Below are 15,618 nucleotides of genomic sequence, written 5' to 3' on the forward strand. Positions count from 1 at the left end.
CAGCGATACCGATACCGATAGCTCGAAAGTATCATTCCTCCCGTTATCGCTTTCCCGTGCGCTAAAAAAGAACGAAATTGACAAGTAAAACATAAAAATAAACGCTCTACGTGGTGAATCGCGCAACGTGGACTCCGGACACGAATGGCCAGCCGCGGGGCCGGCGCCGCTGTGGTCCACACAACGGTGACAGCCACCTCGCTGACGGTGGAGACGATCACCAATGTGCTGACCACGGTGACTTCGCTCCACTCGAACAGCGTCAACATCTCGAACAACAACAATGTAGTTAGCAGTGGAGGAGGAGGAGGTGCCGCTGGCCAAGGAGCGACCGATGCAGCCGGTGATGGAGCAGGGGGCGTGGCCGCGCCGACGGACGCCAGCAAGCCGATCTATCCGCGACTCTTCAACCGCATCGTGCTGACGCTGGAGAACAGCCTCATTCCCGAGGGCAAGATCGACGTGACGCCGTCCAGCCAGGACGGACTCGACCACGAGACGGAGAAGGACCTGCGCATACTCGGCTGCGAGCTCATCCAGACGGCGGGCATCTTGCTGCGCCTGCCGCAGGTGGCCATGGCCACCGGCCAGGTGCTCTTCCAGCGCTTCTTCTACTCGAAGAGCTTCGTGCGCCACAACATGGAGACGGTGGCCATGAGCTGCGTGTGCCTGGCCTCCAAGATCGAGGAGGCGCCGCGTCGCATCCGGGACGTGATCAATGTGTTCCACCACATCAAGCAGGTGCGGGCCCAGAAGTAAGTGATTCTAGTCCATAATCATATATATACTAACCACTCTGCCCACAGGGAGATCTCGCCCATGGTGCTGGACCCGTACTACACGAACCTCAAGATGCAGGTGATCAAGGCCGAGCGGCGCGTGCTCAAGGAACTGGGCTTCTGCGTGCACGTGAAGCACCCGCACAAGCTGATCGTGATGTACCTGCAGGTGCTGCAGTACGAGAAGCACGAGAAGCTGATGCAGCTCTCCTGGAACTTCATGAACGACTCGCTGCGCACGGACGTCTTCATGCGCTACACGCCGGAGGCGATAGCCTGCGCCTGCATCTACCTGAGTGCCCGCAAGCTGAACATACCGCTGCCCAACAGTCCCACTTGGTTTGGTGTCTTCCGCGTGCCGATGGCGGACATCACGGACATTTGCTACCGCGTGATGGAGCTGTACACGCGCTCCAAGCCGGTGGTGGAGAAGCTGGAGGCAGCCGTGGACGAGCTGAAGAAGCGCTACATCGATGCGCGCAACAAGACGAAGGAGGCGAACACGCCGCCGGCCGTAATTACGGTGGACCGCAACAATGGGTCGCACAATGCGTGGGGCGGCTTCATCCAGCGGGCGATTCCACTGCCGCTGCCCTCGGAGAAGTCGCCCGAGAAGGACTCGCGGTCGCGTTCGCGCTCCCGGACGCGCACCCAGTCGCGAACGCCGCGCTCCCGCTCGCCGAGGTCCCGGTCGCCGAGTCGCGAGCGCACCAAGAAGTCCCACCGCAGCCGATCCTCCCGCTCGCGCTCCCGGTCGCCGCCGAAGCACAAGAAGAAGTCGCGCCACTACTCGCGCTCGCCCACGCGCTCCAGTTCGCCGCACAGCAAGCACAGGAAAACGTGGGTTTTGTCTGGCCATCCTAGTAGTTTGACAGTTAATTAATCCCATTAATCTCCCTTAGGAAATCATCGCGGGAACGCTCTGAATACTACTCCAAGAAGGACCGATCGGGAAACGCCGGCGGCAGCAATAATGTGAGTGACGGCGACAAGTATCGCAACTCCGGCAAGCACAGCCGCTACTCCTCCTCCTCGTCGCATCGCAACAGTGGCGGCGGCGGGGGAGGAGAAGGCAGGGGAGGAGGCGAGAGAGGAGGCAGCCGAGGTGGCCACAAGCACCGGGATGGCGATCGCTCCAGGGATCGCAAGCGCTAGGGATTGACTAACAGACAAAACAAACACTCCTTTCATTTTAATTGATTTGTATTTTACAGATTTACCGATTATTTCTACCGATTAGTTCGATCTAGTAATTCTAATATATATTGTAAAAACGAACTCGGGTAAACAATAAATATAGCTCCTCAATCAAGCAGCTGTCTGCCGTCCCAATCCTCGCGCATATCACAGCAATCCGACAGAGAAGGAGCACTAGAAGGCAGTGCTCCTGCCACCTGGGAATAAACACAAAATGTTGAAGCTGGCAGAGGAATCGCTGGCCAATCCAGCGCAAGATCATAACTCTAAATGGTGGTCGCATAGGACATCAGGGCGATCTGGGGATGCGAGAGGGAGACGTCGCGGAACTCCTGCGTGAAGGAGAGGATGAAGAAGCTGAAGACGGTGGCCATGATCCACTCGGAAATGGAGCTGACCACGTGGAAGTACCAGCCGCCGTCGGAGGGATACCACTTGCGCGGATTCTGGCCCTTGAACAGGATGTGCGACATCACGCCGGTGACCGCCAGCAGGATGAAGAGGATCGTGCAGACGACGGCCATGCCCAGCCGCAAATGGGCGTAGATCCGAGTGCCCGACATGGGCAGGATGAGGTACGAGATGAGCGCCTGCATCCAGAAGTACAGGGTGCCGCAGCCGAAGCAGCAGAAGGCGCCGATGAAGTGCACGATGCGCACGTTCGTCTCCTGGAAGTTGCCCACGAAGCTGATGCCCAGGCAGGAGACCAGGCCGAACCAGAGGGCCAGCCGGTTCTGGCGCAGCACCGAGGCGTCCAGCTCGGGATGGTGCTCGTACAGCTGCAGCACCTGGCGGTAGCGCACGTAGATGGTGATTCCCACTGCGGGGAAAAGATGGAAGCGAATCAATTGGTCAGGGATGAGTCATAATCTGGAGATAAGATGCCGGGGACTCACACAGCACGCTGCCGATGTTGATTAGCTGCCCGAACACGCAGCTCTCCGGCGAGTAGGTGGCCGCATCGCTGATGTAGGGCACCGTGGGCACCACATGACCCTCTAGCACGGCGAAGATGTAGCTGGGGAGCGGAGGTTACTCCAGATAATGAATCAAACCGAGATAATGGTCAAGTAGCAACCCATACTTACGTGCCGATAAAGGTCACCTGGAAGATGAGGAACGTGGCCACCGGCAGCAGATAAACCTGTGACATCGCGGTGGCTGTGGGTGGCTGTGGGTCCACGACAAACTTCTGCGTATCTTATTTAATTGCGCTGCAATAAACCGAACAAGGGATCCAAATGTTTGGGTCTTTCGCAGTGCTGCTGGTTTGACTGGATTATAGCCGCCTGGAGTGCATTTAGTGTTGGTATTTTAAAGGCATTAGGGGCATTCCTCGAATATGCAGTTGTTAAATTTGAATATGTTTGGGTTGAGATTTTGTCACTTTTGCGGCCAAAGTGAGGGTTTGAAAATATTAAAATCGCATTTTAACTAAATTTCTGGTCCAAATATGGATTGTTTTACCTCGTTGAACTCGTAAAAATATTCTCTATCGTTTGGCATTTCAGCCTAAAAATGTATATTTTTATAAATTTTTTCCAAAAAATAAACAAAAAAGGTGTTGCCAAAAATTTAAGCATGGGAACTTTTTTAACCATTCCAAGACTATTATTTTCCGCCAATAAATAAGAGTATTTTTAAAATGTTATGTACTAGTATTATTTATTGAATGCCCTTGATGTTACCAAAAGATACTGTTCAGTATGTTTTAGTATATTTTGGTGCGTTTCAAAAGCGGACACAACGTGCGTGCTCCGCTCTCTCGCTTCTCCTTTGGAACCATGGTGGCCACCGGTGGACAGGATCAGGATCAGGATCAGAATCAGGACCAGAACCAGGAGCCGGATGTGCTGAGTCCCACGTCGGCGGTGACGGGACTGCCGCAGAAGCGCTTCTACCGCCAGCGGGCGCACTCGAATCCCATCGCGGACCACAGCTTCGACTAGTGAGTAGCTCCTCCACAAAGGGAAGTAGAAACTGATCCCCCATCTATCACCCAGTCCCGCCCGTCCGGAGGATGTGGACTGGCGCGCCCTGTACCCGAGCATCCAGGCGGGCCAGCAGGTGAGCTTCGCGGACATCGGCTGCGGCTACGGCGGCTTCCTGGTCACCCTGGGCGAGATGTTCCCCGAGAAGCTCTCCATCGGCATGGAGATCCGCGTCAAGGTCTCCGACTACGTGGTGGACCGCATCACGGCGCTGCGGCGGAAGAGCGTGGCCGCGGGAGGCGGAAGTTCCTACCAGAACGTCGCCTGCCTGCGCACCAATGCCATGAAGTATCTGCCCAACTACTTCGCCAAGGGCCAGCTGGAGAAGATGTTCTTCCTCTACCCGGATCCGCACTTCAAGCGCGCCAAGCACAAGTGGCGCATCATCAACCAGGCGCTGCTCTCCGAGTACGCCTACGTGCTCAGGAAGGGGGTGAGTGTTCCTTTGCCATCGAGATGTTCCAGCTAAAGCATCTCTCTCTTAACTAAAGGGCCTGGTTTACACCATGACGGACGTGGAGGACCTGCACAAGTGGATCGTGGCGCACATGGAGCAGCATCCGCTGTACGAGCGTCTCACCGAGGAGGAGGCCGTAAGTTGAATCGCCACAGCTTGTCACTCAGTAATCACTCGGTTTAAACCCACAGAACTCCGACCCCATCACCCCCAAGCTATACCAGAGCAGCGAGGAGGGCGCCAAGGTGGTGCGCAACAAGGGCGATCACTTCCTGGCCATTTTCCGGCGCCTCTAGCACCGCGTATATTCTCCACATTATTTTTAAGATTGCCTTTAGAGTAAAGACCGATTGTTAAAGCATCCCGTTCAGTTGTCCCGCTCCCTCGCATTCGACCAGCGTCTGGCCGGCGGCCTCCAGGGTCACCTCGAACCGGACGCCGGCCAGCTGCTCGGCCACATGGATGGCGGTGCGCGTGTGGCTGCTCAGCGGTCCGGTGCGCATCCTCGAGCGGCCCGCCGCCAGGGCCATGTAGATGATCAGCTGGTCCTGCATGTGCTCGTCCACGCAGATCTCCTTGCGCACGTACTCGGCCAGCCGGAGGGAGGCCTCCGAGCCGAGCGCCTGCCCGTCGACTCGCTTCTGGCCCAGCGAAGCGGCGCCCAGGATGCAGCCGCCGGTTGTGTGGGCCGTCATCAGAATGCCGGCTCCGTTGTCGCGCGCCTTCTCAGGCGCATGCTTCACCGCCTCGACGCTGATCTCGTGCATCTCCGGCAAGAGGCGATGGATCTCGCGCTGCGCCGTCTGCTGCATGTCGATCGCCAGGCTCTTGGGCAAACGGCCGGCGGTGAAGGCCACTCCGCTGACCAGCTGCAGGCGGCCAAAGTCCAGGAACTGCCCAGCCTTCAGCTTTTCCACCGGCTGCACGTCCAGCTGGCAGCTGCCCTGGCCGCGTGGATAGAAGCCGTACTGCTGCACCTTGAGGTCGAAGGAGGCGCCCAGGGGCTTCAGATGCGGCAGCAGCACCTGCTGCATGTACTCCACCGGCGGGGCGAAGGCCACGTTCGTGCCGCCGGCGACGAACAGGCGGGAGGGGCGGCCGGCGAAGAGCAGGACGGGCAGGGCCATTTGGTAGATCAGCGTGATGCTGGCCGCCGTGTGCGTCTCCACGCGGTACGTGCTGCCCCGGATGGTGCGCGGCGTGAATTCGAGTTCGGTGGAGAGCAGCGTGTTGCCTGCAACGTCGGCGTTGCAGATGTCCCGCAGCAGGTTCACGCCGTGCAAATGCTGGTGGGAGAGTCCCGGCTTGGGGCGATTCGCCCGGATCTTGGTCACGCGCACCGGCTTGCCCAGGATGCAGCTGAGGCTCAGGGCGTTGCGCAGCGCCTGCCCGCCGCCCTCCAGGTAGGAGCCGTCGATCTCCACGAAACCCTTGTCGTCCATTTTCACGACTTGTCGCTTTTCCGGCTGCTTTTCTTTCAAGTTGTCAGGAAATTTGCCTCCATCCCATTGGATTCCAATTGGACCGGCACTTCTCAGTGTGCCCGTTGCCGGCTTAGCTTGAAACGCCCGACCACTGGGGTCCCACTGAAAGCGCGCCAGTTTCGAACTAGTCCGGCATCACTGGCCAGAGTGTAAACAAATAAATTAAAATTTAATAAATATTAAAGGACAATATCTAACCATGGTTGTGTGAGTAGTACAGCAGTAGTGCTTTCTACATATAACTTTCTTGTATATACACATGTCCGTGCAACTAATGCAAGTACGTGCCGCCTTTAGAAGATTTATTTATCTGTGACGTGCCATCGCGACGGCAATTATCTAGTCCAGCCAGTGGTTTAACTGCCATTAGCGGCGTCGATACCCATAGCCCACATCGAAGGCGAATCACTTGGCAATTGAGCAATCGCTGGCGTCCAAGAGCTTGGCTATTCCACTGGAATGTTCGCCCCGCTTCCTGCACAGTGGAAGAAAAATAGTTGCTAATTAGTTCGAAAACGTATTTATTACTTTCTAAACTTAAGAGTCTATTATAGGAATATGGGAATTTTTATTTGGTACCGTTTAAACACATTTAATGCCAGAATATTCGGACAGTACAAAATACAATCTTTGAATTTCAGTTTTTTTTTATACCCTTGTAGAGGGTATTATAATTTCAGTCAGATGTTTGCAACGCAGTGAAGGAGACGTTTCCGACCACATAAAGTATATATATTCTTGTTCAGCATCTCTAGACGAGTCGATCTAGCCATGTCCGTCTGTCCGTCTGTCCGTCTGTCCGTCGGTCCGTCTGTCCGTCTGTCCGTCTGTCCGTTTCTATGCGAACTAGTCTCTCAATTTTAAAGATATCGCGATGAAACTTTCCCGAAAGTCTTCTTTCTATTGCAGGTAGTACATATGTCGGAGCGAGCCGAATCGGACCACTATATCTTAAGGCTCCCATAGGAATATTCAAAGATATATAAGAAAATTTATTGTTACTTTGTAGGAAGTTGGCGTTTTAATTCTTGACTCTTTAAAAACAAAATTCAAAAATAGAAACGCTGAGTCTGGAATCCCTGGAACAGCACCGAGTGAGCATTACTTTATCTGCAAGGGTATATAAGCTTCGGCTGGCCGAAGGTAGCTTCCTTTCTTGTTAAAAGGTTATTTTCAACGACAGAAAAAATTCTTCAAAACATGAATTTGTTCAGAGGAACGGCCACTTCAAATAACTAACACGATATAAAAAAAACGAATTCTCTTTTTTTCCGTTCGAGTTAAGGAAGTTTGGCTGTAGTTTGAAAGCCCTGCATTGGTTTTAAAATCACCGCCGTCATTTCTACAAAGTCCTGATTAAGTTCAGCAAGAGCCATTTAAATCTATGTAATTCTTGGAGTCCGATAAAAACAAGTCGAACCCCTTCACAGGCAAGTGTCAACCGTAACCTCAGACGGACATTGACGAAATGGGCTTAGGACAGATAATATTCCTGACATGGTCTGTAAAAAGGGGTTTGAGTTCAAAATATTAAGATAACAGTTTGGCTTCCTAAAGATTAAATAAGATTTCAAATGAGCTAACCAAAAGAGGTTACTTTTTATGTTCACCTCTAGTTTTATATAAAAAAACAAAAAGGAAAAATTCAAATTTTTACCAAAAACCAAGATTTCTATTTTTCACAACAAAAATGATTCGTTTTTTGGCCATAACAATGGAAATATTGATTCAAATATGGATTGTCATACTTTTCTGAACTCGTTATTAAATTTCCTAACGATTGGCGACCTTGACATTTTATTTATTTTTAATTTTTCGCAAAAAATTATGGGGTACCCCCTTATAAAAAAATTAAAAATTTGCGAAAATTTTATTTTTCCAAGATCATCCGGAAAGTGTTCTGGATTTATTTATTATTTTGTTATCTGTTCAAAACAGTATGTATTTTTGGTGTAAGACCATTTTTGGCCAAGTTACAGCAAAAAAACAAACAGGAAAAATTCAAATTTTTACCAAAAACCAAGATTCCAATTTTTCACAAAAAAAGAATTCGTTTTTTGACCATAACAATGGTAATATTGATCCAAATATGGAATCCAAACGATTGTCATTTAAATCTGGACAATTAATTTTTTTGCCATTTTTTCCTTGTTTACCTTGTATAAAGCGAGATACCAACCATTTGCTCAGTAGAGTGCTACAGAGTTGGCCGTATCTGTAGGTAAAACACTTATCAACATGTCTATATAACGTGCTAACAGGCGTTTTCTAATTAATTATAAAAGAAGTGACTGCAAGTTAGTAAAAAGGGTTACTCAGGGCGGTTATTCCACTCGAGGAGTCATGGAAACCACAATCTTGTTCTTGTTCTAGTTCTAGTTCCGCTGTTGTGATGCAATTGTGCCGGCATTGACTGTGGCTACAGTGAGCACTGGCAACAGGTGAATTGGGCGCCGAGTGCATTGGTCTGTAACGCGGCGAAGGCCAGGCTAAGTGCTGCTCTCTTTATGACTTCTTGTTGCTGGCCATTCCAAATTAACGCCGGCAGGGGTTGGGGTAAACGGTGCTGGGGGAGGCGGCGGGGGGCGTGGCTGGTTGTAAAGAAGGTGGAAGAGATTGCTTGGGAGTGAAGTGCGACGGCGGCAAGGTCGCGACGTTTTTGTTAGCAAAGCACACAGACGTTTGTCTTGGGGAGTGGAGCACACACGCGAATGGTCGGAAAGGCAGAGCGGACACCTGCGGTCAAAGCTATAACTCCCAGTGCTGTGATGTGGTATATGGAGATAATTTTTTCCATTTTTTAGTAACGTTTTTTTTTCGTATTAAAAAAATTTTTTTTTTAACTGATAGTTAGGGCCTATAACGGTTTGATTGTTTACCTATGTATATCAACTAAAGCTTATCTTGGAAAATAAACGAAAAAGCTTTTCATCTACATTAACTGAACATTGACTAATATTTTAATAAGTAGTCCGACACAAAGGTTTGACTGTTCGGCTATCTTAACTAATACTAATCTTTAAAAAAAAGCTTTACGTTTAACTATAATTCCATCGGATTACTTAAGTGAGCATTAACGGATTAGAGTGGATTTGAATAAGTGGTGCGAAAATTAGAAATAAATATTGGAAGTTGCTTGCCGAGATAGTGGGACACTACTATCTTGACCGCCCCTGTGCACACACACTCGCACGTCTGGGGAGGCACGGAGCTTCCAGTTCCAGTCGAGTCCAGCGCCGAAGTTGAGCGCCATACGCGGTTCGCAGTTCACGCGCGCCAGACGTGCCTCGCTCCTGCTCTCTCTCCTGCCTTGCTCTCTCCCCGCGCAGCGTTCCTGGTCCATTCCAATCCCATCTCCATTCCAGTTCCGTCAATCTCGTCTCCTCGGAACAGACCTGTTGCACGCTCTCGCGTCCTCTCCTTCCACGCGATTCCAGTTGTTTTGTTTTTGTTATAGTTATTGTTATTGCAACTCCGGCGAGAGTGGTGAGTGGCAGTGGTGAGATAAACAATGATGTGCGTCTCGAAAACGTTTAGGAATTCGGGGAATATCCATCTGCGGTCGATGATTCAGCCACTGGCTAAATATATTGAATAGAAATGATTAACGCTCGTGAAAATAACTAACTGATAACGGGTTTTAGTACGCTGATTGAGTGCATTTAAGTGGAAAACGAAAAACAAAGCTCTCAAACCGCAAACTCAACTTTTCAGGTGGCAACCCTATCGAGCAGCTCTTAACTTGGCCAAAACGCGCGGAGGCGTCGAAAACCTTCTGAGGATATTTGAGCGTAAACCAAGGTAAAGTCCAGTTCGCGTTGCATTTTTGGGGCCAAAAATTGTAATTTATTTCCGAAATGATTTTCAAAGCAGAACCCATCTGAGAATACTCAACGCACAGCCGTTTTTGAACAACCGCCGCCTACTCACAATGGGTTCCATCAACTGCAAGGAATACAAAACTACGGGGAGTACCCCCAAAAAGGAAAAGTCGACGGGTAACACAGGTAACGTAACCCCCGATTTACAGAGTGTCTACTTTCGAAACTTTAATTTCCAGTCACAGAAACATTTGCGTTTTGGTTGCAATTTTTTTCATTCGAAGGTCATATTTTTTCTAATACGCAGCACGCAAAAATATGTTTTGTATAGTGATTTATTCCTCATGTAGATTAAAAGAGCATCAACCTAAGATGGGTTCTCATAGTAACCAAACTCAGATTTGAATTCATAATAGGGGCACCTTTTCTAATCGCAGTCCCATGTCTCTCCGTCTATAATTCAAAAAGTGTGTGGTCATGTCGTAGATGATCCGATAGCCAACATTGCCGTGTTCCTTTTACCAATCGAACGAGGCCAATTGGTTAGGAATTGTGATTAGGAGAATGGGAATGACCCGCTTTTGGGGGGTGTTGCCGGGGAGGGGGCTTAGATAATTGTCTCGGCGGCATAAGTCCAAGATTGAGAAAGAGATATGGACAGCGGGAGCGCGCAACTTGTTGGCTTTGCTGCTGCGTCATTGCCACAGTGGAAATCAGTTAATAGTAAATTTACATCTTGTGATCTGGTAATATCAAATTTGTATTCCATTTCTGGTAAAAAAAAAGGAGTATGATCTTCGCTGGTGAACCCATAAGGCTAAGCAGACTCTTAAATATTTTAATAAAGATCCTCATCTCTTCTTTTGTAAATTAGATACATATCAAACTTTGGAAAGAAATGTTAAATGAGTCAATATTGCAGTTTTTTAAAGGGTATTCTGAATGTTTAGGATACGAAACCCATAAAACTAAATAGAGTCTTCTCTTTCTTTTATTTAGGTACAAATAGTATTCGGATTTATGAGATCTCGGGAAAATTAATTTTTTAAACTCATTCACATTTTTTAAAAGATATTCTTAACTAGGTTCAAAGCTTTAGAGGGTATTCCAATCGATATCCACTGTACGCGCAGCTGTTGTTAGTCACCGCTATCGGAATTTCGCCTGTGTAGCTTGCTCTGCCTATTGCCTATTGCCATTGCCTTTGCTTTCGGTTCTCTTGGGCTCTTCGCAGAGGCCCCAGTTCGCTTAAATTGGCGGTCTCCGATTCATTCGTCCGTCAACTGCCGGTGCCTAAACGTTAGCAAGCTCTTAAAACCAGTCCAAGCTGAAAAAAAAACACTCTCTTAGCTTCTCGGCCTATCCAATCCTTTTCGGCGATACCTGATACTGATTTTGTGAGTTGAATTATTTTGGTGAAACTTGTTCTCATGCAATTGTTATTATTATTATTATTTGGTCTGGCTCTTGACTCGCTTGAGTTGGACAAGGCCAACCGGTTTGTTCTCATGTGTGTAGAGTGTGTGTGTGGGAAACCCAGGCCCAACTGCGTTATTAACATGGCGAATCACTGCTAATTAGACAGCAGAGTTGAAAGAGGTTAGAAATGTACAGTGCAGGTCAGAGGTGTAGTGGTTTTAGAGGGAAATAGTAGTTGTAAACAATAAATCCTTTAGGAATTAAAATTTTTTTTTTTTTTTTTTGCGATTCCTTTTTAAGTCAGATAATCCTTAGAATATCCTAGGAAAATCCTACTTTTTAGGCAAATAATACCCATACCCATTTATTTAGTACTTTATATTCATAGAAATTTAGTAGTTACCATACCTCGTTTTCTCATCTCAAAAGCACCGTACTTTTTCCCCTCACTGTATGTGAATTGGGGATGACTTGCTCTACTTGTTGTTTGGTGACTCCGAATGTTTGATCCCCGATTAGTTTCCTGTTCTTCCGCAAAGAGCTCCATCATCGGAGCTTTATCATGGGCCATATCAGCGATATATGTATGATATGGCAGCGATACCAATTTATGCATACATCATAAAGCCAGTCACTTGAGATAGGGCTATCGGAACCGACTAGAACAGAGTGGAACACACGTTTACAGGTGTTACGCCGATGGTCTATGGTCTGTGGAAGTTTCCCCCGCCGTCTGGCTTTTCTTGATGACGTAGCACGGTTCGGGTTTCGAGTTGTGCTGAGTTGTAGTGACATTGAAGTGGGTCGGATGAGTCAATCGATCGGGGCCCGTCGCTAAGATCCGCTTTGTTGTGGCCAGGTAACCCTCGATGGTAATTAGTCTTCCCTCCCTCATTATTTGTCTAGATAATTGCACTGCAAATACAATTTTTACAATTACATATCTAATTTGAATAGAGACTTTTCGTACTAATTACTAATTACTTTTTATTAATAAATGTTAGTGATATCCAACTAAATAGTACTTCGATTTTAATTATAGTTCAGAAACTACCTTGGCTGGTCACAAATAATAATCCCAAATATCCCCCTGACGTACTCCACTTAGTTTGTACATTATCAGATCTGGGCTCGACTTTACTAAAGTGATATCACTATAAATTAATTGACATTGATCCTACTCATGTTTCATATAATCAGTTATATTATATTGTGCTTGCAAGTGCTTTTCCATAGATATTCGATAGGTTCTTAGGTTTCTAAGTCTTCTTGGAGCCCTTCTTGGCCGCCAGGAGCTCCAGGCGCGTGATGGCGTCGTCCAGGAACCTGCGCTGCTCCTGCAGCTGCGGCAGGAGCTCCTCGGCGCTGAGTGGCCGGGCGGGCTTGGCCGCTCCAGCCGATTTCTCCGACTCGGACCACCGGCTCCTAGGCCTAAGCATGTCCAGCACTCGCTTGATGATCGAGGGACTGGACCCCTGCTGCTGCTGCTGCTCCTGCTGGTGATCCTGCTGCTGATCACTCGCCACACTGCCCTGTGGAAACTCCGGCATGGTCAGCAGGGGACCCCAGAGAAAGGAACCCAGTCCGGGGGCGGCCGGCGGTGCTGCTGCTTCCTCCAGCTGCTTTCCCTGGGAGGCGAACCGCCCGTCCAGCAACTCCAGCTGGCGCTTCAGGTCGTCCAGCTTGTGCTGCAGGTGCTCAAAGTCGGCGGTCAGGTTGATGGCCAGCCTCTGGGTGGTGATGTCGCCCCTGGAGACTCCCTCCAGGCTGTCTATCTGCAGGCCCATCTGGTGGTCCCTCAGCTGCAGTTCGTCCAGCAGCAGCTGGGTTTCGGGTGCTCTGGGTGGCTGCTCCCGGAAGAGGCGGGCGATCTCGGCCTGCAGCAGCTGCCGGTGGCTGCGCAGCGAGCTGAGCTCCAGTTCCTGCAGGCTGCTCAGCTGCGAGCGAACTGATCCCAGTCCCAGGCCCACTATCACCAGCAGAAAGACTTCCAAACGCGAGCGAGGCATTTTCTTGACTGAGCCCCGAGATCTTCGATCTTTCTACCTGAGCAGCAAGCGGCGCTCGACTTTCCCCAAAGAAAAACTGGAAAATTTTTATGTGCCCCCCCTACACACTCATACATATTTGTGTTATCTATAGCCCTATCTCTAAAGCCCTTTCTCTCTGCCCCGCCAGGTGGTGCCGTGGGTTCGTACCAGTCCAAGTGCAGCAACCAAAGCAACCAGAGCAACCAGAGTCCCAGCACAACCATGTCGACGGAGGCCTCCTCGCCGGACGCGGAGTACACGGGTGCGGTGAACGTGGAGCTGAATGTGGCGGACCTCAAGGAGAACGAGATGAGGCAGGTGGACTTCGATGAGGACACCCGCGTGCTGGTGGTGAAGCAGAACGACCGCCTGCTGGCGGTGGGCGCCAAGTGCACCCACTACGGGGCTCCGCTGCAGACGGGCGCCTTGGGTTTGGGTCGCGTCCGCTGTCCCTGGCACGGCGCCTGCTTCAACCTGGAGAACGGCGACATCGAGGACTTTCCCGGGCTCGACTCCCTGCCCTGCTACCGCGTGGAGGTGGGCAACCAGGGGCAGGTGCTGCTCCGGGCCAAGCGCTCCGATCTGGCCAACAACAAGCGGCTGAAGAACATGGTCAAGCGGAAGCCCGACGACCAGCGGGTCTTCATTGTCGTGGGCGGCGGTCCCTCGGGCGCCGTGGCCGTGGAGACGCTGCGCCAGGAGGGCTTCACCGGCCGCCTGATCTTCGTGTGCCGCGAGGAGTACCTGCCCTACGACCGCGTCAAGATCTCCAAGGCCATGAGCCTGGAGATCGAGCAGCTGCGCTTCCGCGACGAGGACTTCTACCGCGAGTACGACATCGAGCTGTGGCAGGGCGTGGCCGCCGAGCGGCTGGACACCGCGCAGAAGGAGCTGCACTGCAGCAACGGCTATGTGGTGAAGTACGACAAGATCTACCTGGCCACCGGCTGCTCGGCCTTCCGGCCGCCCATTCCGGGCGTCAATCTGCAGAACGTTCGCACGGTCCGCGAGCTGGCCGACACCAAGGCCATCCTGGCCTCCATCTCCGCCGAGTCGCGCGTCGTCTGTCTGGGCTCCAGCTTCATCGCCCTGGAGGCCGCCGCCGGCCTGGTCGCCAAGGTGCAGAGCGTCACCGTCGTGGGCCGCGAGAACGTGCCGCTGAAGGCCGCCTTCGGGGCGGAGATCGGCCAGCGGGTGCTGCAGCTGTTCGAGGACAACAAGGTGGTCATGCGCATGCAGAGCGGCATCTCGGAGATCCTGGGCGACGACGAGGGCAGAGTGAGGGAAGTGGTGCTGCTGGACGGCTCGCGGCTGCCCTGCGACCTGCTCATCCTGGGCACGGGCTCCAAGCTGAACACCCAGTTCCTGGCCAAGTCGGGCGTGAAGGTGAATCGGAATGGGTCCGTGGACGTCACCGACTTCCTGGAGTCCAATGTGCCGGATGTGTATGTGGGCGGCGACATAGCCAACGCCCACATCCATGGGTTGGCCCACGACCGCGTGAACATCGGGCACTACCAGCTGGCCCAGTACCACGGACGCGTGGCGGCCATCAACATGTGCGGCGGCGTCAAGAAGCTGGAGGCCGTGCCCTTCTTCTTCACCCTGATCTTCGGCAAGGGCATCCGCTACGCGGGCCACGGCTCCTACAAGGAGGTCATCGTCGACGGCAGCCTGGAGGAGTTCAAGTTCGTGGCCTACTTCGTCAACGAGGCGGACACGGTGACGGCGGTGGCCTCGTGCGGCCGCGATCCCGTCGTGGCCCAGTTCGCCGAGCTCATCTCGCAGGGCAAGTGCCTCGGAAGGGGCCAGATCGAGGACCCCGCCACGCGGCAGGACTGGACCAGGAAGCTGGGCGAGCCGCTGCCCCAAGTTCGCTAGGAAAAATGAAGAAACACCTGTGTATTATCGCTGAGATTCGTTGTTAGATGTATGCATATTCATGCTATCGTTGGGTATTCATTATATACTCCTTATGCAAGGCACCTGCAAGGTGTCCAACCCCATCTGTGTATATTTATAATCGTAGTTGGCTAGTGACTCCCTGGAGTTCCTGCCGCGGCGGCCGCTTTTGGGCCCCCGAGAAGATCAAAGATTTAAGCTTTTTATCCCCTTGCCACACAATGTATTTCTTGAGTCATATTCGTTTATTTTTGCTAAATAAAGTGTTTTAACGATGTCGTAATTCCAGTTAAAAGGTGGCGTTTTTAATTGTGGGAGTTGCAACTAGACTCGGATTTGCATATTTATATTTGTCCGATTTTTACCAAAATTTCTAGGTAGGTGTCCTAAAATTTGGGAAAAAATTAGATATCTCAGAAATGACGAAAAGGAACAAACCATTTTCTTCGGGTAAATTACGTTGGCTATGAAATGGTCAATCTTGAATAGTTCAGTTTGTTTTATATTTTGCATATTTTATGCATATGCATTTTATGCA

At 50.8% G+C, this 15,618-nt stretch overlaps 6 protein-coding genes across 8 annotated transcripts; 3 read left to right on the forward strand and 3 right to left on the reverse strand.

Moving 5' to 3' along the window:
• The first annotated feature begins 21 nt into the window (after positions 1–21).
• LOC108056395 (cyclin-L1) lies at positions 22–2,094 on the forward strand. Its single transcript, XM_017140171.3, has 3 exons — positions 22–755; positions 807–1,619; positions 1,682–2,094. Exons 1-3 carry the CDS (start codon positions 145–147, stop codon positions 1,932–1,934), a joined length of 1,677 nt encoding a protein of 558 aa, XP_016995660.2. The 5' UTR covers positions 22–144; the 3' UTR covers positions 1,935–2,094.
• Positions 1,965–3,243, reverse strand: LOC108056399 (DNA damage-regulated autophagy modulator protein 1). Its single transcript, XM_017140179.3, has 3 exons — positions 3,065–3,243; positions 2,873–2,994; positions 1,965–2,796 (listed from the first exon to the last, which is right to left on the reverse strand). The coding sequence occupies exons 1-3, from the start codon at positions 3,127–3,129 to the stop codon at positions 2,243–2,245; spliced, it is 741 nt and encodes a 246-aa protein (XP_016995668.2). The 5' UTR covers positions 3,130–3,243; the 3' UTR covers positions 1,965–2,242.
• A 472-nt stretch (positions 3,244–3,715) lies between these two features.
• Positions 3,716–4,785, forward strand: LOC108056422 (tRNA (guanine-N(7)-)-methyltransferase). Its single transcript, XM_017140208.3, has 4 exons — positions 3,716–3,924; positions 3,980–4,400; positions 4,459–4,560; positions 4,616–4,785. Exons 1-4 carry the CDS (start codon positions 3,761–3,763, stop codon positions 4,718–4,720), a joined length of 792 nt encoding a protein of 263 aa, XP_016995697.2. The 5' UTR covers positions 3,716–3,760; the 3' UTR covers positions 4,721–4,785.
• Positions 4,778–5,978, reverse strand: Rtca (RNA 3'-terminal phosphate cyclase). The gene has a single exon (XM_017140207.3). It carries the CDS (start codon positions 5,864–5,866, stop codon positions 4,778–4,780), a length of 1,089 nt encoding a protein of 362 aa, XP_016995696.2. The 5' UTR covers positions 5,867–5,978.
• A 99-nt stretch (positions 5,979–6,077) lies between these two features.
• On the forward strand, positions 6,078–15,375 carry LOC108056420 (apoptosis-inducing factor 3). 3 transcript variants are annotated; one of them, XM_070218282.1, is made up of 4 exons: positions 6,078–6,115; positions 9,623–9,709; positions 9,782–9,915; positions 13,327–15,375. In XM_070218282.1, the coding sequence occupies exons 1-4, from the start codon at positions 6,108–6,110 to the stop codon at positions 15,057–15,059; spliced, it is 1,962 nt and encodes a 653-aa protein (XP_070074383.1). In that variant the 5' UTR covers positions 6,078–6,107; the 3' UTR covers positions 15,060–15,375. The 3 variants fall into 3 exon arrangements, with proteins under 3 accessions (XP_070074383.1, XP_044250479.1, XP_070074384.1); XM_044394544.2 differs by lacking the exon at positions 6,078–6,115 and adding an exon at positions 9,146–9,394; XM_070218283.1 differs by lacking the exons at positions 6,078–6,115; positions 9,623–9,709; positions 9,782–9,915 and adding an exon at positions 10,973–11,126.
• LOC108056423 (uncharacterized) lies at positions 12,346–13,221 on the reverse strand. Its single transcript, XM_017140209.3, has one exon. The coding sequence runs from the start codon at positions 13,155–13,157 to the stop codon at positions 12,408–12,410; it is 750 nt and encodes a 249-aa protein (XP_016995698.2). The 5' UTR covers positions 13,158–13,221; the 3' UTR covers positions 12,346–12,407.
• Positions 15,376–15,618: the final 243 nt, after the last annotated feature.

This window comes from Drosophila takahashii, chromosome X (assembly GCF_030179915.1).
Source record: "Drosophila takahashii strain IR98-3 E-12201 chromosome X, DtakHiC1v2, whole genome shotgun sequence".
Lineage (NCBI taxonomy): Eukaryota > Metazoa > Arthropoda > Insecta > Diptera > Drosophilidae > Drosophila > Drosophila takahashii.